The 23,566-nt window shown below is 53.1% G+C and overlaps 1 protein-coding gene across 2 annotated transcripts in view; it reads left to right on the top strand.

Moving 5' to 3' along the window:
* LMO1 (LIM domain only 1) overlaps positions 1-22,323 on the top strand; it is a 41,681-nt gene extending 19,358 nt beyond the window's left edge. For both annotated transcript variants that reach the window (XM_019456215.2, XM_019456214.2), the window contains 3 exons: positions 17,241-17,454; positions 20,345-20,470; positions 21,939-22,323. In XM_019456215.2, coding sequence (XP_019311760.1) covers positions 17,241-17,454; positions 20,345-20,470; positions 21,939-22,044 — 446 coding nt within the window. In that variant the 3' untranslated portion in view covers positions 22,045-22,323. The remainder of the gene's footprint in view (positions 1-17,240; positions 17,455-20,344; positions 20,471-21,938) is intronic.
* Positions 22,324-23,566: the final 1,243 nt, after the last annotated feature.

Genomic DNA, 23,566 nt, shown 5'->3' on the forward strand with positions numbered 1-23,566 from the left:
TAAAAACAACAGCAGCTGCGTGAGGGTGTGACAGCTTACCGCAGAGGTGGCTTTCTTTTGACTTCGGAGGGAGGTTATAAGCGTGGAGTTTGGATTCCAGCCCTACTCTGCCTTCCTCTGACAGTGAGACCTCAGGCATGTCTAGTTCTTCTACCTGCCGCTGTGTGACCCTGTGCAAAACCACGCATCCTTTCTAAGCCTGTTGCCTGAAACGTAAATTAGGACCCACAGCATCCTCCTCGTCCTTTGCAGAGAACTCAGATGGGAGAAGATGTTTTTGTGTGTTTTGCCTGCTAGAAAGCACTGTGCCCACCTGCGGAGTTGTTAGTGAGAACATGGTGGCTGCGTAAGTGAAGGGTGCCTGCCACCCCTTACCCCTGAGACATCCTGACCTGCAGGGCTTTGGAAGAGAAGTTTGGAGAAGCTAGGGGATAGTTTCCTTAAGGGGCAGCTTCCTGAGACAGCAGCCCATGATGAAGCCATGGAGACTCATGGAACCAGCCCCGTGCCTAGGAAATGGGCCTATGTCCTCTTGCCCCACGGCACAGGTACCCTTCTCTAGTGACCAGAGCTGTCCTGTCCCCTCTTGGGGGCTCTTTCCACATGTGGGAGACTTGGAGGCTGGTTTGTGCGCTCAGATGAAGCCTGAGGTGCCCTAACAACCTTCAACCTAACCTTGGTCATCCCTCCAGACCCAGGAGGGAGGTGTGGCTGGGTGTGCCTGTCACAGTGCCGGCCTGGTGCCCCCTGTTGGCCAGGATGCTTCATCTTTTTTTTTTTTTTCTCCAATATATGAAATTTATTGTCAAATTGGTTTCCATACAACACCCAGTGCTCATCCCAAAAGGTGCCCTCCTCAATACCCATCCCCCACCCTCCCCTCCCTCCCACCCCCCATCAACCCTCAGTTTGTTCTCAGTTTTTAACAGTCTCTTATGCTTTATCTTTTTGAGTTACCCTCTCAGATTAGCCACGAAGGGCGCTCTCTCCCTCCAGTGGTTTTCATTTGACCCAGAGGCAGCCTCTGTGTCCTGGATCCAAGCCTTCACACCCCTGTCCCAGCGGGAGAGGGCAGCACTCCTTAACTGAATCTGGGCTGGGGGGCCTGGAGGGCCTCACTGTGATCTTATTCGTTATGCACGTACCATAACTTGTGGTGCCTAATGTAGGACAGGCTCAAGGTCTGAGAGAGGCACCGTCCCCCCACGGGCACGCCCAGTTTTTGGGTCGGGCGTAGGCCTCAGAAGATGCAGAAATTCCAACAAAAGACAAAACATGAATGCAATAGTGGAAGCAAACAGGTCAGAGAAGAGTGGTGGATCCAGTAGTGTCTGAATTTCCTGGGAAGCAGGGCTGGAAAAGTGGGCACAGTCAGGTTTCCGGATGGGGAGGGCTGGGAGGAGGCAAGGGGGCACACTGGAGCCCTGTCCTCCCTGGGGAGCATCCGACTGCAGATGGGGTGAGCAGGGCCGGACCTCCCTGTGAGGCCTGGCTGCTGGACCTCCCAGGCCTCCTCCCCTAACCCTAGGACTTGACTTTTGTCAGCTGGTTTCTCCTGTTCTCAAAGGGGTATTTGTTTTTGTTGTTGTTTGTTTTGTTTTCCTTTATAACAGCTTTATTGAGACATAATTTGCATGCCACACAATTAACCTTTTTAAAATGTATAATTCAGTGGTTTTTAGTATATTCACAGTTGTGCAACCCTCACCATTACCTAATTCAAGAACACTTCCATCACCCTAAAAAGAAACTCCATACCCATTAGCAGTCACTCCCCATTCCCCCCTCCTTGGCAACCACTAATCTACTTTCTGTCTCTGTGGATTTGCCTGTTCTGGACTTTTCATATAAATGGAATCATACAATATGTGGTCTTTGTGGTTGACTTTTTCCCTAGCCTGATGTTTTCAAGGCCCATCCATGCTGTAGTGTGAATCGGTACTTCCCTTTATGGACCAATTAATACTCCACTGTATGTATGTATCACATTTATTTTTCTTCTCATCAGTGGATGGATGTTTGGATTGTGTTTCCTTTATAGCTGTTGTGAATAATGCTGATATGAACATTCACGTACAAGTTTTTGTGCAGGCACATGTTTTTGCTTTTCTTGGGTGTGTAGTTAGAAGTGGAAGTGCCAGGTCATGTGGGAACTCTGTGTTTAGGGATATTTGTAATTTCAAATAAGCAGTGCAGGAGAGTTTAGGAGAGAAATCCTTTGTTGTCCGGGCTTCCTTGCCTGGTCCTTTCTGGGCTCCTAAGGTTTGGAGGAACCTTGGGTAAGTCATTTCCCCTGCTGGCTTCAGTTTTCTGATCTGTGAAATGGGGTTCTCGTGGATCCCTGCTCACCCTGAGAGCTTTTGTTAACAATTACTGCTCACACAGTATGTCAAGGATTGCAAAGCACTCTGTGGGTTTAGCTGCTTTAGTTCCTTAGCCCTGTGAGATGGGTGCCACACTCCAGTTTTGCCGACGGGGAAGCTGAAGCTCAGAGAGCTTAAAGGACCTGACTGAGTTTACATTGTGGGTCAATGGCAGAACCTGACCTTGTACTGGACTCTAATGAGTCCAGGTCCCTTGCCTGAACTCCTCCCTCAAATGTGTCTCTGGGTAGGGCAGGGCTCTGTACTCTGGAGGGGCCTGTCCGAGCCGCCATCATGTCGTTGGCCCCGTCCTGGGCACTGGGAAATCAGGGCCCAGACATGGCTGGGTATGGGCTCTGAGGTAGAATGGTGCTATAGGAATAAGGATTCTGCAAAAAGTCCACTTTTTAGCTGTGTGTCTTTGGATAAGTTGCTCTACCTCCGTGAGCCCCAGTTTCCCATCCATAAAACTGAAACAATAATTGCTACTCATAGCACTGGAGAACGTGGTAAGATGTTGGATGTGAAGCGGCAAGCATGAAGCCAGGGAAACAAAAAGTGTCACCTATACACCTAGCACGTGAGGAGAGCTTGGAGAGGGCATGGAGTATTGTGGGCCCATTGAGAGGTGGCCATGCCAGTCGGGACCAATGTTAAGGAGGAGACATCACTTGGGCTGGCTGGGAAGGTGGGAGATGGGCGGTCCCAGCGCTTTCCAGCCTGGGGCTGCCAGAAACCAGGAGGGGCTTCCGGGGTCTCCTGAAAGATCTCCCATCTCGAGGAGAGTTTGTGGACAGACCCCGCTGGTGCCCCCAATCCTCCCCCGCAGCCTGGCCTGTAGATGCCTGAGAGGGGGCTTGCATGACTGCCTTACTTACCCCGAGTGGTAATAAAACACTTTAAATTTATTGTGACATTTGGATTTAATTAAAAAGTACACACTTAGGGAAGTAGAACATAATGGGGAGAGAGGCAGGGTGGCTTTTCCCCTCCTTTCTTCCCCAAACTAATTAGCGTTGTATTTTAAATTGTTTATGTGCCGCTAATCATCGTAATAAATCATTTATACTGAAAAAGACACACTCGGCTGTGCCCGCCGCGCGGGTTCCGCTCGCCGGGCTCTATCGCGAACAAATTGATCTGGAAGTGAATTTATTAACCACTGGGGAAGAAATCATTAGTGCTTTCTCTAAACATTCCCCAGGTACGCTTTATTGCCGCAGTTTATGCTGTAACTAAAAGGAGCATTACCCAGGCCCATGTTGTAATTTCCTTGCAGAGCTGACAGCCCACTCCCAAGCTGGGGGGGGGGGGGGCTTGCCTCCCCTCCCATATGTGGTCCAGTAGCCCCAGCCCTTTCCCTTTGCTCCTCATTCCAAAAGGGGCTCCCTGTGAGGTCTCCGCAGGCCCAAGTCTTCGGCCACCCTTTCTGCCGCCTCTCAGCTGAAGAGTCGTTCACAGTCACTCGTGTTTGTGTCCCAGGAGTGTGGCTTAAAGCAGCAGTGGTCTGAGAATTGGAGAACTGGGGAACGGGGGTTGTGAGGTCGCTGGGGTCAGAGTCTCGTCACGGACCCGGTTTCCCACAGAGATGGGGGGAAGGCATCAGTAGTGGGTTGATCCTATGCTCGGAGGAACCCTGCTGAGCCGGGACCCAGGCAGGAGTGTGGGGACCATAACTGAGGCTGCCAGGAGCATCGTCTGCCCTCCTGAGCTTCCCACGGCCTTCCCGCTCCTAGCCCTGGGGCCTTTTCTGGGGTTTGGCTGAGCAGGTGGTCCCACTCAGCTTCCTGAGGAGTCCCAATTCCCTGTGTGTCCCTGTCCACCTCACCATGCCAGGCCCAGAACTGTACTCAATACTCCACACACAGTCTGTCAGGTGACAGACAGTATGATTGTCAGCTCTTTGGCTGCAGCCACCATGCCTTGGATGATGCAGCCTGTGGCAGCCACACCAGCTCTCCCGGCAGCCAGCCTATCCTGCTGACTCACACACAGGATACTTTCTTGTCCTTTGTACTGGGGGGACTTTGGACCACTCTGACTTCACAGGGCCTGCCTTCCAAGACACTCACACTCACGGCAAGCTTTCTCCCACCAGGTTTCTGGGAGGGAAATTCACTCCTGAACCAAGATCTCTCTGGGAGACCGTGGCTGGTCTGAGATACAAACCCTGCCCATCTGATTCCAAAGCTCTTATTCTAAATGGCTTCATCCACTGGTGCCCCGTGAGCCTCCTCAACCAGGTTGGGAGGTGAATAGGGATCTGGCCTTGCCTTGCAAGACCTTGCCTTCAGCTTCTCTCATCCAAGTCTATAGAGGAGGGTGGAGCAGCCCTCAAGGCCTCACCAGGGAGCTTCAGGAAGGACCCCAGACAGGCACCCCAGAGGTCATGCTGTGTCAGCAAGAGCCGAAGGGACTCCTGTCCCTGTGGCTCCTGGGTGCGGGGCACTGGAGTCTCCCTCCTAGTCCCCTTGTCCTCCTTTCCCTCATCCAGCCCAGTGGCTAGCAGATAGGTTCTGGATGCTTCGAGAAGGAAGCAGAACCCAGCATCTGGCTAGGCTGAGCTTGCCTGGAGGGTCCCCTCCTTATGTCTGGAGAACACATTTAAAAGTTTGAATTCAAAATTGATTTTGAAGGGCCCTAATCTCTGATCCCCTGGCGCTCACGGTGTGTCTGCAGCTCCTGCCAGACTCTCGTTTTCTGGTTCAGCGCGTTGGTGCTCACGTCCCTGATGCTGTGAAATTGAGACTCGTCTGAGAGTCTGTGCTCTCCTCCTCCTCTGCAGAGATTGCAGGCCCCTTGGGAGCCCTGTTTCATTAGATGGGTGACGTGGGCTTTGCGGGTGCCCAGGGAGCAGCTGAGTTGCTGTCTGGGGAACACAGCTTCCAGACACTTCCCTGCTGATTTCCCATAGCTGTACAGCTCCAAGCAGCATTCTGTCAAAGGACCTGGGGGCTTGCTCCAGCAGCCCTGGATGGGAGGGGGCTTGGCAGAGGCTACAGTTAGAGAAAGGCTTGGGCCTAGGGTTCTTCTGTAGTAACCTTTGGGGGCTTTTTCCTCCCACTGTCCTCAAGAGGCTCAGACTTGGCTGGGAGGTAGGAGTGGTCATATCATAGCCAAGAGGACCCTCAGGTGGGGAGTAGGGGAGGCTAGGTCTGTGCCAGGCAGAGAAGGGTGCCCAGGCCACAGGCACAAAGGGAAAGATTGAGCTGATGAGATTTCACAGATGACCGAACTTTGGGGCTCTACCTCCACTCTCTGAGGGTTGGGATGGAGCATTTGTGTGCAAGGGGACATTCAAAGGGGGACTTCATTCCTCACAGGTCTGAGGGGTTGGAGAAGAGGATTGATGCCCCTTAATCTAAAGGGTAGAGGGTTTATATTTGCAAAAGAGCTGTCATTTTGCAGCTGGAGCCCTGGGTAGTCCTCTCAAAATTCCAGATTGAGGATGGCAGGACCTAGGCACTGCCACAGATCTGCTGTCTTAGGCCACATAGGTATAGGTGCCTAGCAGTGTGTGGCATGGGGCAGCAACAAGCCTGATGGGAAGGCTCCCATCTCTGGGTAGCCTGCCTGTCTGCATTTAGCCCCCTCTGGCCTGAAGACTCTTAGTAATATCTGGATAGATTCTGCTTAGTCTTTTTATTCATTAACTGAACTGATGGTTAAAAAGTGATTGCTATGAGGCTCAGTGCTGGAGATACAATGGTGAACAAGGCAGGACTAAAAAAATAGGCCTTCATGGGGCTTTTGTTCTTATGAGCGAGGCCAATCATTTGTCTTTAGTACAATCACAAAAAAGTAAAACAATTACAAGTTGTGATTAAAAACTCAGAAGGAAATGACAAGGGAGTCATGTAAATAAGGAAATAAGGTAGTCAAGGAAAGCCTCTCCGACGAGGTGACATTTAAGCTGAAGTCTAAGGATGGGAAGGAGCCAGCCACACGAAGAGGCAGAGAAGGGTGTTCTGGGAAGGAGACATAGCATGTGCAAAGGCCCTGAGGGAGGAGGGAGATCTGGAAGGAATGTGGCTGGTGCACAGTATTGGAGGGGGAGGCAGGAGCCAGACCACATGAGGATATCATAGGCTCGTTGAAGAGGGTGGATGTTATTCTCAACCCACTGGAAGTTATGGAAGGGTTTCAAGCTGAGCAGTGACCTGACCTACTTTGTTTTGAAAGATTTCTATAGCTGTTGTGTGAAGAGTGGAATGGAGATAGTAGACGTGAGAGGCTGGTCAGGAGCTCTGCTGATGGTGTGTGAAAGATGGTGGTGGCTCTGGAAATGGGAAGAAGAGGCAGGATGGGAAGCGGGAATCAGCGGTGGGAGAGAGTGAGGATGATGGAGGGTCTGAGGGCGGCTCCCAGTCTCTGGCCTGAGCATCTGGGTGGATAACGGTGTTAGTGTGGTGAGGGGAAGCCTGGGACACGGGTACAGGGACCGGGTTTTGGGGAGGAGGTCCAGAGTCCTGTTTTCGACCTATTGCTTTTGAGATATGTGTGAAACTTCATGGAAACAGAGAACTGGAAGAGAATGCCTACACTCGTTCTGCAGATAGCTATGCAATTAACTGAAGCATCATTGCCCATGACGGACTCCAAAGAGCACACGCAGCTTCTGATGTTTCTAAGTCCCCTTCACTGAAGAACGGCAGAAAATTATGTGTCTCTGGAGAGCAGATTCCATTTGCACCTGCTCCAGTGTCTCTCAGTGCATCACCCAGGCCCCTGCGAGGTCTACGCTGGGTCCCCTAAAGCCGTTGCCAGACACCAAGCTGTGCTGGGTCTGGCTTCTCTCAACCATGAGGGCCCATGAGATGTGTGTGGAAACTCCTCAGCCCCTTCATCTCCAAACACTCGAACGTCATTTGCGGGTTCAGGCTTTAGGACACACCATTCTAAGGAGGTTTGATCCACCAAAAACACGCTGCAAAAATGCCTGCTGCTTCCTACACCTTCATAGGAAATGGCTCCTCTGCGGGGCACTGGGGACCAGAGGCTCATCCTTCCCCTGCAAGGGATCTTTAGAGCTTTCTTCTTTTGGCAGGCATCACATTGGGCCCGAGCAGAAGTTTGCTTTCCCCATTGCTTAGGAAAAAGATGATTCCATACTGCCTCTGGCCAGGACGTAGAACAGGAGGAGATGAGGCCAGCAGCCTGGGTCTGAAGCTTACCCTTAGGCAGGTTGTGTGATTTCTCTGACCTCAGGGATCATCATGAGGAGGACAGATAATGCATGTAAAGCACTTGGCACATAGTAGGCATTGAATAAAGGATATTATTATCATGCAGTTGAACGTGACTGTAGTGGCTGCAGGTATATGGGGACAGCACTGGGCAGTGCTTTCCTTCTGCCTTCCTGCGGTGGTGGACTGTGGAAACCTGGAGGGACTTAACACTTTAGAGAAGGCAAGAATTGCTGGATCTCCATTCTCTTTTCTTTTCTTTCCTTTCCTTCTCTTCTCTTCTCTTTTTTTATTATGAACTCTTTTTTTTTAATGTTTATTTATTTTGAGAGAGAGCATGTGAGCAGGGAGAGGGGCAGAGAGAAAGGAGAGAGAGAATCCCAAGCAGGCTCTGCTGGAAGCATGGAGTTGGATGTGGGGCTCAAACTCATGAACTATGAGATCATGACCTGAGCTGAAACCAAGAGTCGGATGCGTAACCGACTGAGCCACCCAGGTGCCTGGACCTCCTTTTAATTTCTTATCCTGAGTCTGGCCCCTCTTCTAGGACTCCCTCCCTCCCCGTTTCCCTCATTCACACACAAGCCCCTGGCTGTCGATTGAGGCTCAGCCCAGCAATTAGGCTCTGGGCTAGAGCCCCCAGCCTGCCCCTCACAGCTTGGCTCAACCCCCTGAGGTCATGTGCCATCTCAAGGCTTCTATGTCTCTCTCAAGACTACAATGCAAACATCTTAGGTCTGCCTCTACACAGTTCTTCTGCTCCCTTTTTCATCCTTAGTTTCTCGTCCGTGTCTCCTTTCTGGCCCTGCCTAGAAGCTCTTTCAAGGTTCCACAGCAGCTATAACTTCTGCAGGGCCACCAGGTGAGCAGATATGGTCTATGACACACAAGAGCATGGAGACTGTGCCCTGCCTGGGCCATCATTTCTCCTGTTCTTCTTAACCTAGGCCCTGCTGTAAGCATGCCTCCTGGCATCATTCTGGCATCTAGACTGCAGGGGAGAACCCAGATGCTATCCCAGTGAGCTTTCCTCAACCAGGCTGTGCAGAGAAGCCATGGGGCACGGGCTGGATGAGAATCTGAACTCTGGAGTCAGGCAGGTGGGGACTTCAGTCCCTGCCCTGCAGCCTTCTAGCTATGTGACCTTGGGTAAGGACTTGAACCTTCCTAAGCCTCTGCTTCCTCATCCGTTGAGTGGGTGTAATCATTTAGTACCTCAGAGTTAATATGAGGATTCACTGAGATAACAGGTGGAGTGAGTGCTGAGGAAATGGGAGGGGGCAGTTTATGAAGAGGTGTCCAAAGTCCTGACTGAGAGGTCTCCATTTTAGTTCTTTTTTTTTTTTTTTTTTTTTAACGGAGGTATAACATCTATGCAGTAAAATGCAGAAGTCTCAAATGTTCAGTGCAATGAGTTTTTACATCTATGTGTGCCCCTCTAAACACCACCCAGATCAAGACCTAGGACACTTGCAGCTTCTCACCATGCTTCCTCACGCCTTCTGCCTCACCGTAATACACACCATCATTCCGACATTTCTCACCACAGATCAGTTCTGCCTGTTTGGGTGTTACATACAAATAGAATTATACAGTATGTACCTTTGCCTCTGGCTTCTTTCATTCAACATTCTGCTGTCTGATTCACCCATGTTGTTATGTGTATCAGTGTATGTGATCAGTGATCAGTTGTTATGTGTATCAGTGTTATGTGTATCAGTCTTTTTCGTGGCTGCGTATTATTCCATTGCGTGACTGCACAATAGTGGATCATCCGTTTTATTGTCCATGGCCATTTGTGTTGTTTTCATCTGTGGGGTGTTACGAAGAAAACTGCTCTGGAAATCCTTGTACGTCCCCTCTGGTGGACATAAGCTGCCGTTTCTGTTGGGTGTATACCTAGGAAGAGAATTGTTGGATCATAAGACGTAGATAACTTTTCATAGCTGATTTTCTTAAGCTACTGCATCAAATCCTTTTATAAATCATGTCCATTATCTCATTTAATCCTCGGAATAATTCTTTAAACTGGGCAGTCCTCATTTAGCAGGTAGGTAAATCGAGGCAGAGCTGGGAGGTGTTGGAGCCAGAATTCAAGCTGAGGCCGTCTGTCTGAAGGGCCCACAGTCTTCGCGTCTACACAGCCCCTCTTGACCCCCTTGAGGGGCAGTGCCAGAGTGAAAGGGGTGAGCTGGCCACCACTCCCAGCCTCCCTCCCCTGGCCCAGTGGGGAGGTGGAGGCCACGGGAGCCCGGCTTCTCTCTCTCATCTCGCATGGTGAGTGCACCACCTGCGAAGGGGTGCGCAGAGGGGTGGTAATGAACGTGCTCTAGGTGCTGTAGCCACGCATTTCAACAGTTGTTCTCGTTGGCTTTTGATTCCAAATGAGTAGGAAATGCTATTAGTTCAGGCCTCGCCTGCCGCATGGCAAGGCCCTGGGATAGAAGTGCAGTGAGACGAGAAATTGTGGAGATAAAACTGGTGTGAAATGGAGGCCTTCTCACAAGGCTGGATGTGTCCGTGCGAAATGAAGTTACTTCTGAGAAAACGAGATTTAAAGAGATTCTGCAGAATTAGATTACACTTTCAAATTTCCTCATTAAACAGGGTTGGTGCCACGGAAGGGCCACTGGCTGGCCCTATGTGGGACCCAACTCTGCAGTTCCAGGCCCAGGTGCGGGCCCATGTGGGCACCTTGCAGGTGGCAGGGACCAGATCCCCAGAGACTGCAGACCCCTCCCCCCAGCAGCTGGAGTGGGTGTAAGAAGTGTGGGACTGACTTTCTGGATTTTCACCACCACTCCCGTGGGTCCCTGTGGGCGAAACCCAGGGGGCTCTCACTCTTCCATTTCCTTCGGAAGATGGAGTTGAGAACAGAGCACCAGGCCCCCTACTCATGGGTTTTGCTCATGTCAGAGCTTGATTTTGAGCTATGACCCATTTTTTGGAAATGTTTTTTATTTTTTTATTTTTTTATTTTTTTTTTTTAACATTTATTTATTTTTGAGACAGAGAGAGACAGAGCATGAACGGGGGAGGGGCAGAGAGAGAGGGAGACACAGAATCAGAAGCAGGCTCCAGGCTCCGAGCCATCAACCCAGAGCCCGACGCGGGGCTCGAACTCACGGACCGCGAGATCGTGACCCGAGCTGAAGTTGGACACTCAACTGACTGAGCCACCCAGGCGCCCCTGGAAATGTTTTTTAAAAGGCAGTAAATGTGCACGTTATTGCTTGTGCATGGATGTGTATATTTACATGTGCACACCCATCATGCGTGTGCTCAGATGTGTGATGTGTGTTTTCGTAAAACTTCCTGAGTAGCTGCTGTATGCTAACACTGCCGGGTTCTGGAATAAAACTTGTGGAGAGAATCAGTAGACCCAGTTCCGCCTCTCGCAGCCCCGGCGTACACGTATGTGATTATGTGTCAGGCACAAGTACTTGTGTGCCGTTGTGCATGTTGGTAGCCGTGTCCTGCATCTGTGCACCCTCTCTGTAACGCCTCCCTCCTGGGTCTGCCAGCTCCTCAGAGCTTAGCAGTGCATGGCCTGGCAGCAGGGCAGATGAATCCAGTACTTGGGCCCAGAAGACAGACTGCCAGGATTCAAATCCCAGGTGTGTCCCATGCTAACAGGGGCAAGCTGGAACCTTTCTCGGGCCTTGGTTTTCCCGCTGTTAAAGTGGGAATAATAATGGTGTCCATCTCATAAGGCGGTTGTGAGCCAAGCGCTTAGAAGCCGAGCGCTGCCAGCAGCGTCAGGCGTTACCTCCCTGCAAGTTGCCCTTGGCCCCGGGAAAGCCCAGCTTCCTTCCCAGAGGAGGAGAAGTGGGGCCCATGGTGAGGAAGAGAAGCCCCGGAACTGCACTGGGTCGCTGTGTTGTGCTGTGTGGACACAGATTCGGAAGCACTACTGAGACACATGCAGAGGTTATGAGCAATGCAGAGGCCACACCCACCCATGGCCCCAGAGGAGCCCGCCCTGAGCTGCCACAGCAGTCCCCTCCAACTTGATGGGTCACCGAAGTAGCCTGTTGGACAGACGGGGCTGCTTCCTTCTGCACACCTCTGCAGTGACCACTGGACTGTCCTTTGGGTATCGCTGGACTCTAATCAGCGCCTGTGTGATCTTAACCGTGGTGGCACATTCAAATCCGTTTATTTGCCTCAAAGTGAGTGATCTTCGCTATCTGAGGGACCTGAGATGGAGCTGTGAGTAAGGTCACCCCTTCCCGTGTGCCAAATGGGGTGACACTGATCAGAGCTAACTTTTGACTGCTGGGTCCAATTAGTCCTCAGCTTCACATAGATTTTCTCCCTTATTCCTTAACTGACGGAGCCACCCAGGCTCCAACTCCCTTATTCCTCCTGGAAACTCTATGGAATAGGTACTATTTTCATGTTCATTTTACAAGAAAGAAAACTGAGGCACAGAGGAATTAAAGTCACTCAAAGGCATCAGACAAACCCAAATTGAAGGATGCTCTATAAAATAACTGGCCTGTGTTCTTCAAAAATGCTAGTATCTTGAAACACAAAGAAAGGCTGAGGAAGTCTTCCAGACTTAAGTGGACTAAACTGGACAAGTAAATACAATGCATGCTCCAGAATTTATTTTGCCGTAAAATATATTATTGGGGAAACGGGTAAAATCTGAATGAGGTCTGTTGGTAATAGAAGTGTTACGTCAATGATCATTTCCTGGTTTTGTTAATCGTATTGTATGAGAATGTCCTTGCTTTTAGGAAACACACATCAAAGTATTGAGGATTATAAGGCTTCATGTCTGAAGCCAACTCTCAAATGATTCGGAAAGAATATTATAGATATTATAGGGAGGTCTGTAGGGAAGGATAAAACAAACATGATAAAATGCCCATATTTAGGGAATCTACACAAAAGGTATACTGGAATTCTTTCTATTTTGCAACTTCTCTGAAGGTTTGAAATTACATCATAATAAAAAGTTAAAGGAGAAAGGAAACAAGTGTCAGAACAGGGGGAGGACATCCTGAGATGCATATTAATAATACTGTCCAGTTCTGGTGTGTCCCCCGCTGGATGCCAGACTCTCCTGTGGCTTCATATGTATGACCTGTTCTGTCCTCACCGTCATCTGTGTGGAAAGAGACCTTTATGGCTCCCATTTCACAACAGCAAGTCAGAAAGATGAGGGATTTGCTCCAGAACCTCCAGCTACTTGGAACAGTTCTCAGGCTGGAAAGTAGGCTCTCAGAGTTCAAGCTCAGTGCCCTGAGCCTCAGCCCCAGTGCTGACTCTGAGTTTTGGTCAATGGTGGGATGGGCAGGACCAGGCCTTTCTTCTGGGAGCAGCGATGGAGGGAAGGTCCTGGGACAGAAGCAAACAAGGTCCATTTGCAGGATGGAGAGGGATGCTATTCCAGGATTCCGCAGGGAGCAGATCCAGAGGGCCGAGCAGGATGTGCTGGATGTGGGAGGGAGCCTCACATGCCAGGTGGAGCTGCCAGTGGTGGGTGCAGGGGCCCAAGACATAGCTCAGAGTGACCCAGGGCTGGATGGGGTGGGCATTCCAGGGCAGAGGACTGGCTTTGGAGGAGCTCAGCCTGCTGTCCACGCTGGAGGCATCAGTGGGACTGGGAGCAGCGGGCTTGGCAGTTTGGAGAGGTCCGCGTGCCGAAGGTGAGGGGCAGCGTGGCCTGGGGTGGGTGGGTGGGGATTGCCGAGGACTTGGGTCTGACCTGGCAGACCACTTGTGGGGGTCCCTGTGAAGAGGAGGGCTTCTCTCCTGGCTGGCGGGTGGGTGTGGAAAGAGCCAAATGACCTCTGGCAGTCCCTCCTGGTCACTGGGACTGTCTGGCTTGTCCTCAGATTAAAGAGCTAAGGGTAAGTGTCTGGCAGCCGGATGAGTCAGACTGGGAGGCTGCCTCCTTCCACTATCAGCCTGCCTGGTGTAGAGGCGGGGTAGGGGTTTGGCCGATCTCCCCTCAGATGTCATCCCCCAACACCCTGAGATTGAGGAGGAGCAAATAGGCTATGTGAACTGGTTTCTTTGGCTGGGTCCCCGCGTATGTCTGAGCTTGTGCCCGCACGTGTGGGCAGGCTCAACATCATCCATTGTAAAATATCAGTGTTTTCATGGGTGAGTAGTAATTACTGGGTAATGCTTTAAAACCTTTCCTGAAGGAGCGCAAAGCTGTTTTTTTCCTAAAGTCAGGAGTACATTAAAAGGATTACCATGTAGATTTGATTTTTAGATAACACTAAAATGGATCCCAAATGGACTTCAGCAAAGGGATGCTATCTCCTTAATGGAAAGTGCATGGCCCGAGGCTCAGCTCCCAGAGCCAGGCAGGGGAGGGAGGGAAGAGGTGTCTGCGGGGCTGACTGGCAGGCTGGGTGGGGGCTGGGGAGGCAGGGCAGGGAGGGAGAGCCCTGACCCTCAGGGGAGCATTTCACTTCATTTAGGGAGCAGGAGACCAGAGATGCCCCCTTTAAACCTCCTTGCCTTTCCAGGAGTGTTTTTAAGTCTCCTGAACTAACTCAGTGAGAGCAAACAGTATGGATGCTCCCTAAAGAAAGAAGGGGTGAGTCAGACTTCTCCCAGGACTTCAGCCTTTCTAGGCAGAAGAAGGTTCAAGGTCCCCTGTGCCCTGGGACCTCCTTAGGCAGGCTGGCCCTGCAGTTCTGTTCTCAGTGGGTGTCAGAAACTGGCAGAAGCTGTATGGTTTCTTTTTTTGTTTTAATTTTTTTTAAGTTTTTATTTATTTTTGAGAGAGAGAGAGAGAGAGAGAGAGAGTGTGTGTGTGTGTGTGCGCGCGCGCGTGTGTGGGCAAGAGGAGAGGCAGAGAAAGTAGGGGACAGAGGATCTGAAGCAGGCCCTGTGCAGACAGCAGAGAGCCCAACACAGAGCTCAGACTCGCTAACCGTGAGATCATGACCTGAGCTGAAGGCAGATGATTAACCAACTGAGCCATCCAGGCACCCCAAATCTGTATGGCTTCTTAAGAGTTCTCCAGGGCCCAGGAAGCAGAGTTCAGTACCCTAGAGCAGGGTTCCCAGGCCTTGCAGAGCACTGCTGAGGGCCAGGCCCAGCCCAACCACAGGCAGGGGACAAGGGACCTGGGGGCAGCTTGTGACTTCACGCCTCATGGCCTCCCTGGGTCCTGTAGGTTCAGGGTCCCGCCAGTGATGGAACTGCCAGCTCGCACTGCAGCTCACAGCCCTGCAGGCTCTGGGGCCTGCTAGGCGTGCTGGGGCCTGAGCTTGGAAGGCCAGCCTGTCCAGAAGCCATGCCAGAGGGAGGATAGAGCAGGACAGACACTTTTAGTGCTGGAGTCCTTCTTTATTTGGGGGTATAACCTAGTGGATCAGGTGGATCCCCTGAGTGTGGCTTTTCCAGTTACTCACACACCCCCTGCTACTGAGAGCACAAGCATAGAGCCCTGGGGGGCTCGGGCCTGCTGCCAGTCCAGGCGAGCAAGGGGCAAGCCAGCCTTAGTGGAGCTATCCTAGGGGCCTGGCCTGAGATTTCCAAGTTGGTGTGCATGTACAGGTACAGCTGTGCTGGCTGGCTGCTGCTTCCACAGGCTCCGGGGACAATAGCCCCACCCTGAGACCCACACACCTCCTCACCTCCAGCTCTCCTGACTCCTCCCCCATTTGCCCACACCTGATTCCTCCCTGTAGGCCAGACCTTGGAAAAAACACTTCAGAGCCCCCTTAGCTCTCGGGGATGCCTGCTCCCCAGCTGGCTTCCACGGCCTCCTCAGAGCTCTGTGACCAGGCTGGACCCGGCCAGAGGAGACACAGGCAGGCCTGAGGACGTAGTCATCCTGGGCCTCATCACTCTCTCAGACCAATTAACCTTTAGAGCTGCATTAAGGAAATTAGTCAGCAAGCTTCCCAGCTAACAGCCAGGCCCTGCGGGGACTGCAGGAAGGAGGAAGGCAGCCTGAGCTGCCTCTCCCCTGCCCTCACCTGTCCTGCTGCTTCTGGCGGGTCCCCTCCCCAAGAGAGACACAGGAGGCAGGGAGGACCCCCCAGGGCCAGCTTGATTAGTGGCTTACACTAGATTTTACCTTCAGACCTTCTGTGCCTTGGTTTCTCCATCATTTCTCAGAACATTTGCCTGGAAGAATTCTGAGGGCCCTTTTGACCTGACATCTGTGGGTTTTGAGACTGGGGCCCCTTGGAGGCTGGTCCTCCTCTGAAGTCGGAGGAAGGGTCACATGCCAGGAAGGGGGAAAAGAAAGGGGGCAGTGGGCCGGGGGTGGGGTAGGAGGGATGCCAGGAGATGGGAGCTGAGCCCAGAGCCCTGGAGAGTGCTGGGGTCGCTTGGAGAGGATGGGGCCAGGAGAGGGGTAGACTCCAGAGGCTTGGTGGGGAGCCAAGGAGGCAGGAAGGGGTGGGCTGTTCCCCTCCAGAGTGGACTCCTCCACCTGAGCTCATGTCAGGGAAGGCACCCCCCACCCCCACTGCCTTCATGAGGGGCTCTCAGGCAACTCTTATAGGCACCCCCACCTGCCCCCAGCCTGGGCCTGGCTCTGAGACTCCCTGCACGTCCCTCCGAGCATAATCTTCACCACATTCAAGCCTCAGGGCTCTACACACATGTCCAGACTCAGGACAACATCGGTCCCCACCTCCTCCTCAACTTTTTCTCCCTGTGGTCACTCCTTGTGGCCCCAAGGCCAGAGGGTAGGAGGCTATGCCTCTGTGCACATGCCTGCATGCTATGCCTGTGTATGTGGGATGTGCATGAGTGCATGCACTTGCCTACTGGGAGGTCTGCCTCTCCTTCCAGGAAGCTCCATGCTGAAATTCCTGCCCTTGTGTTTTTTCTTGTATGTTGAGAAGCACCCATGGGCCCTGGGAGCTTCCCTCCAACCCCCCCCCCCACCCCCCACCCTGGCCTGTCACCCTCCCTACCTTGGCTCAGAGATTCTTATCCTGGTGGGAGGAGGAAGGATTGAGAGACTCTGAACCTCCCTCCCTCAAGCCAGGGCAGGTAAAAAGTTTGAATCTAGCCAGAAGTTTTCCTAAGGAGAGCCCCAACTAGGCCAGGCCCAGCTGCAGGCATCTGCCGGGTGACCCAGAGCTCCTGCACACCACTGGGAGTGTCATGGGGCACCCCACTTTGTTCCTGATACTGCCACAGGTCTACATGAATAAACCAAGAGGCTGTCGCCTGACATTTTAGGTTAAAATGGTCAAAGGCACAAACAATGTGAGGAAGTCTTGAGGTCGCAAAAAAGATCTGTGAGAGATCTGTTCTAGTGGACCCAAGCCCATTATGAGATTCAGTTCTTCGGGCCACTGAAGGAGCCAGTCAGATGGTGGCTGCGTGAGGAGGGTTTCAGGCCTCCTATGGAGCAGACCACACAGGAGGCGGTGGCAGGATGGACGGGAGACACAGCTCAGGGGGGCTGGGCCTTGGGGCTATGTGTGTACCCTGCAGCACAGCAGATGCAGGGCTCCCAGCTGCCGCTGCAGCTTCTGGAGGGATCTTCTCAGGGCAGGGAACAGACTGTGCCGTACAGCTGGAAGGACAGGACCCAGGGCCAGGGGAGGAGGCTGCTGGGGAGAAAGTGAGGATGCCTGGGAACCCCTAGGAGAAGCAGTGGGCCCCTATTCCCAGAGGGATGGGTCCCAGGGCCTGGAGCCACAGGGTCCTTCCTATGTCCATCTGTCTGTCATCTGTCCATCCACAGGCGTGCCGATGCTCTCCGTCCAGCCCAAAGGGAAGCAGAAGGGCTGTGCGGGCTGCAACCGCAAGATCAAGGACCGCTACCTGCTGAAGGCACTGGACAAGTACTGGCACGAGGACTGTCTCAAGTGTGCCTGCTGTGACTGCCGCCTGGGCGAGGTGGGCTCCACCCTCTACACCAAGGCCAACCTCATCCTGTGCCGACGCGACTATCTGAGGTGGGCCTCCTGCCAGCCCTGGCTGCTCTGCTCAGAAAGCTCCCATCTCCCAGGACCCAGCAGGGCTCTGCCCCTACCTTCTGACCTAGGCCCTGTCTGTGTGCACTCGTCCCAGACAGTCCTGGCCCAGCCCTGCTCCACTGGATGCTCACGGAGCCCTGAAGACAGAGCCACACATTAACTCCCTGGCCTCCATGCCCAGCACAGGTCGTGGGCAAGCCTTTGCAACCATTGGGCACTGGAGATAAGTTTCCCTAGGGCACCAGTCTGGTTTGGCCCCTGTCTTTGCCAGGTGCTTCTGACCCACCCTGTCCCTGGAATCTGGGAAGGGACACCTCAGAGGGCTTCCTGGAGCAAGTAGGGAAGCTCTAAGTCCCCTGGGTCCTGGGTTTGAACTATGAACCTTCTGGCTTTTAACTTTCTCCAAGCCTTGGTTTGCCCCTCCTAGAATAGTATGAAGACTAAAGCTTCAGCTCACATTCCTTGGAGTTCTAACCCACCCTCCCCCACAACCTGCATCCTATTCCCTGGGGCTGTCTCCCCCAATTAACCCTCCCTTAGGCCATTTATGACATCAGCAAGGTTGGAACGAGGCCACAAAGTGGGGGCCTTGGCTGAGACCCAGCATCTACATTTGGCTTCTACACAGGCTGCTGGGTAGTGGCTGGGCCTTGTGAGGAAGGAAGGCCCATTGCATTAATTAATAGGTCAGGGCAAGGGCTTTGTGGGGCTCTCTCTGTTCACATCTGGGCCGTATGGGGGGGGGGGCAGGGTTATCAACACAGTCTCTCCTACTTTGGGGAAGAGCCTAAGGTTTACCTGCCTGCACCTTCTCTTTCTTCTGCCTTCAGAAGTTGTTTTTTTTTTTTTTAATTTTTTAAAATGTTTATTTAGTTTTGAGACAGAAAAAGAGCATGAGCGGGAGAGGGGTAGAGAGTGAGAGAGACACAGAATCCAAAGCAGGCTCCAGGCTCTGAGCTGTCAGCACAGAGCCTGACGCAGGGCTCCAACTCACAAGCTGCAAGATCATGACCTGAGCCGAAGTCAGATGTTCAACCGACTGAGCCACCCAGGGGCCCCTGCCTTCATTAGTTTTTAAGGTATAGCAGTAATCCAAGATCAGTGACCCAGTGCTCCTCACTGGGCTAGAGGAAAGGGCTGAGGCCAGAAGGAGGAGTTAAGAAAAGTTCTTTCTGGGGACTTCCCCCTTGATGACCTGGAAGGGGCCTCCAAGTCTGAAGGTTTCAGGCATCCTTGGGGGGCTGAACCTCCCAGGTTGAGGAGAGGTGTCACACCAACTGATGAGTACGAGAGGACCTAGAGAGAGGGGACCGCAGTGAAGGATGGGTTTGTCAACAGAGCCAAAGCACCCATAAGCATTCTGTGCTCTGCCAGCTACTGGAGCCTGAAAGTGTTTTTTTCTGGGCTCTGACAGAGGCCAGGGAATGACTTTGGGGCCAGGTAGGTCAGTGGGCTGGGGTGGGGGCAGACTTCCTGGGGCTGCTCAGCCCCAGATAATGGCTGTCCAGGGCCTGCCACCTCTGTAGCCACTGCTCGTTGGACTGGGGGCAGTGAAGCCCCCGCCTTGGCAGGCAGATGTTGTGGCCCAGCCTTTGTCTGCCTTAATCTGAGCCACCAGGCAGCTCAGGCTGATGAATAATGGAGCCAAGCTCATCTGCAGGCGCCTGAGCTTGAGCTGGACAAATCAGGGATTAGAGGGTCTCCTGCCTGCCTCTCAGCCCCCTTGCCTCACTCAGGGCTTGCTCAGCCAGTGTGCAGAAAAGGAGCAAGGAAGAGCTTGGCTGGCTCAAGCAATTGGAACACCCGGCCAAAGATTGGCCTGCACTGGGGAGAAAGTGTGCACCCCGCCCCTTGCACTCTGCAACCAGCAGCTAAGAGGAGGGGCGCCTGCGTGAAAGAAGCATCATTCCAGGTGTCCTGGGAACTCTCTTTGGGAATCAGTCCTATTTTAGACTTGGAACAGGATCACCTAGCCCAGCATCCCCATTTTGAAGAAGGATAAACTGAGATCCAGGAAAAGGAAAAAGGGCTTTAGGCGGATCGCCCAGTGAGTTGGTAGCAGAAAAAGACCACCCCACAGGGTTGTTGTCACGATTAAGTGAGTTGATCTTGGGGAGCACCGCAGTGGTTCAGTTGATTAAGCGTCCATCCTACTCTTGATTTCAGCTCAGTTCATGATCTTGGGGTTCGAGACCCGCCTAGGGCTCCACGCTGGGTGTGAAGCTTGCTTAAGATTCTCTCCCTCTGCCCCTCCGCCCACTTACATGCGCTCTCTCTCTTAAAAAAAAAAAAAAAATAAGTGAGTTTATCTTGTAAAGCCCTCAGAACAGTGCATGGCACATAGTAAACACACACTGTTATAGGTGTTCACTAAATGATCCATGACCGAGAGTTTATAGAAGTTCTCACAACAAGCCTGCAAAGGATGTATTTCAGTGTCCCTGTTTTACAGTTGAAATAAGTGAGGCTCGGAGACTCATGACTTGCCTGAGGGCAGGCAGACTGCCTCTGAATTCCCGCTTGTGTGAATCTGGAGTCTTCGCTCAGGGCCCAGCCCAGTGTTCTTCCAGTGGCCCTGGGTGCTAGCTGAACCCCGGTGGGAGCTGGGGAGGGGGCTTTGCCAGCCCAGCCCAGGGATGGGCGATGTCATCCAACCCCTGGAGTCCCTACGCTCCCCTCCCTGGATCGCTGTGCCGATTTCTCCAAAGCCTGATCTCTTAGCAGAATCTAGATGCTGCTGCCTGTGCTCCTTTCCCCTTGCCTAGGCCCACCTGCTAAGCCCACAGGAGTAGGGACCAGCGGGGCCCTGGGCAGAGGCAGCTCCCCTGTCCCCCAGCCCCCTGAACCCTCTGCACCTTTCCCTTGGCAGGCTTTTTGGCACCACAGGAAACTGCGCCGCCTGCAGCAAGCTGATCCCAGCCTTCGAGATGGTGATGCGGGCCCGGGACAACGTATATCACCTCGACTGCTTCGCCTGCCAGCTCTGCAACCAGAGGTGAGTGCTGAACGGGTAGCAGACCCCACATTCTCACCAGACCCCAGCCGATGCCTGCTGGCACAGACCAGGAGTGCTGTAGACATGTACATGCAAATGTGGGTCCTGCTGTGCATCTGGTGGTACGTCCGTGCTGTCCTGAGCATGCACGTGCATGCATGTGTTTTGTGTGTGCCTGAGCCCTGGAGCCAAGTGTGTGTCCTCCAGCACTGTGTGTGCATATTTGTAGGGCACAGATCTGTATGAATATAATGGGTCTTGCGTCAGCGTACTGTGTGTGCATGCTGTGCCATGGACGTGTATGTATTTGTAAATGTCCCTGTACAAGGTAGGTATGCATGTGTGCTCTGTGAGCAGGTGTGTGCATGATGGAGTATGCACGTGCACACATATTGAATGTGCACGTACAAGGGTTCTGAATGCATGCCCTGTGCCCTTGTGTATGTGCCATATGTATGTGCATGCATGTACATTTCAGTGAGAAGGTGTTCCCAGACCCGGCAGGTGAAATCCATTATGGGAATGGCTACTCACTCTTGTGATTCTGGTTCCAGTCTGCCTCCTTTCTGGTCTTTGGCCCCTACACAGTGTCCCAGCCCTGTGGGAGGCCCCAGGGACCTAAGGAGCCAGAACCCTCTGGAGCCCATGTCAGGAAGGAGCTAATACAAATGTTCCCAGAGGATGAGGTCCAGAGGGAACGCTGAGGGGATAGCTGGGGACTTGGCCAGACCCTCTGTTACCAAGACCTCGGTGAAGTTGCAGTGCCACCTGGTGGTTGGATTGGAATCTGCTGGGACTGGGCCTATGACCCTGGGTCCCACTAAAGGCCTAGCCACCTGGGGGACATCTTTGGGGAAGGGCTAAATCCTCCAGTACTTGAGGAGGGCCAGCGGGTGGGGGCAGCAAAGCAAGGCCTTCTTTAGGTGGGAGGGAAGATGGTGGACAGAGCCACCTCCTCCTGGAAGGATGCTCCTCCAGGAAACCTACAGATTCTGTTCAAGAGTACCCTTCACTGAGTCATCCTCTTAAGTTGGGGAAGGGAACAGAGGGATGGAAAAATCAACCATATTGCCCCTTTCTCCTTCCCTACTTCTACCTCTCTCCTTTCTTGGTCTTTTTCTGTCTCTTTGTCCTTCTCTCTCTTTCTCCCTCTCTGGGACTGGGGTAGGCTATTCCTATACCTTCTCACCGACCCCACCCCTCCATGGAGACCTGACTGTGGCCCAGACTTGTCTGTCTGTCCTACACCCCAGACTGCAGGGCCTGGCTAAGGACTAGGCTGACCCAGGGTGATTGACCAGGTTTGCTATGAGACTTTTGGGGATCCCTTCTGGAAAATTCAAGGAGCAAACTTTCCAGGACCTCAGTTCTCACATGTCCACCTCCTGGGCTGGGCTGGGCCTGTCTGGAGCCTCCACCATCCACTGGGACCCCTCCATGGCCTCTTTCTCCTGCTTGGATTTTCCAGATTTTGTGTGGGAGACAAATTCTTCCTGAAGAACAACATGATCTTGTGTCAGATGGACTATGAGGAGGGACAGCTCAATGGCACCTTTGAATCCCAGGTTCAGTAATGCCCGGCGCCTGGCCTCCAGGCCCGTCTGTCCGTCTGCCTGTCTGCCCGTCTGCCCGTCTGTCCACCCGCCTGGCCGGCCAGCCACTCTCCTGCCGATTAGAACTCCTCCGTCCTCGATGGGAGGGACGGCCCTTCCTCCGCCGCCCGTCTGTGTGTGACCCCTCCTGGGGCCAGGCTGGGCCTGTACAGTCTGTCTTCTGTATATAAATGGGAACATTTATTTTATGAGAAATGTAATGCGATTTTATTACTGGCGTGGATTAAACTTATGAATGTTTCCGGGGAGGTTACTGTGCATTGATCACATGACTAACACAGACCTAGGGTCCCTCCCCTCTGCCTGGGAGCAGAACAGGGCCCTCCCTTTGACCCCTCCAGAGCAGGGTGTGGAGCAGGGCATGGGGCTCCAGCATGTGCTGTTGCTGGGTAGAAGGTGGAGGGAAGGGGACAACTCCAAGTATCCCACAGCCAGGGGTGGGCTCTCCCCTGGCAGAGCATATACCCTGGCTCCCAAGATACGGAGAGGCATGATGAAACCCTCCCTTCCCTGGGTTCCTGTGTTACATCCCTCCACTGAGACCCCCAGCCAGGAACCCAGCCCTGACCTCCCCCACAGCAGGACCCCAAATCCTGAGCCCCCTACCATGGGAATACCATTCTTAAAGCCCTCTTCCCTTTCAGGGTGATGGACAGCGTTTGCTGTCTCCTCCCTGCAGCTTGGGCCTGACCTGGGGCCCGCCTTTCTGCTCTTCTGGGTGAGCGAGAACAATCCTGCTTGCCTGTATTCAGCCCACACAGGCTAGAGGCTTTCATTCATTCATTCAGCAAACCTTAATCCACTCTGTCTCAGCCCCATGCTGCAAGCACCAGACATGCGGATGAATCATGGATCGGACACAGTCTCTGCCCTTGAGGAGGAGGGAGAAAGCCAGGAAAAGAAATGGAGCACATCACAGTGAGGACGAGCACCGCAGGGAGACCCGGGACAGGCCAGCTCCCATCAGCGGACAAGGGCCACCTCTGAAAACTCCGGAGAGTCTGAGACAGGCCATCCAGTGAACACCCACAGTCAGACAGATACGTGTGCTGGCAGGGAGGAGACACGGACCCACCAGCAGTGGGGGTGGAGGCAGAAATAGGCAGGGACAGCCAGCCAGGCAGACACCCAGGGCGGTTTGCATTCACCAGCTGGACCAGGCCTGCCCAGGGCAGCAGGGACGCTGTCTCACTCTTGGCCGCAGCCCCAGCACCAAGCACAGAGCCTGGGACTGTGAACGTGTCACTGAGCGGTATTAAAAATAGGGACTCCTTGGATCCAAAGCCGGCACAGGGAAGGCTCTATGGACAGACTCCTCCCACTAGCAGTCATTTGCTCTTCCTTCTCCAGGGACGGTTTTCACCCTGGCCTCAGACGAGAGCCCGGGGCTGATGGAGCCTGCCCACTGCCTCAAGCCTCACCCCCTCCTGGGCTGGGAACCTCACCTCACCCTGCCCCAGGCCTGCTCCTCCACTTTGAGTGA

This window comes from Panthera pardus, unplaced genomic scaffold (genome assembly GCF_024362965.1).
Source record: "Panthera pardus isolate Hobbes unplaced genomic scaffold, ASM2436296v1 HiC_scaffold_12, whole genome shotgun sequence".
NCBI classification, from domain to species: domain Eukaryota; kingdom Metazoa; phylum Chordata; class Mammalia; order Carnivora; family Felidae; genus Panthera; species Panthera pardus.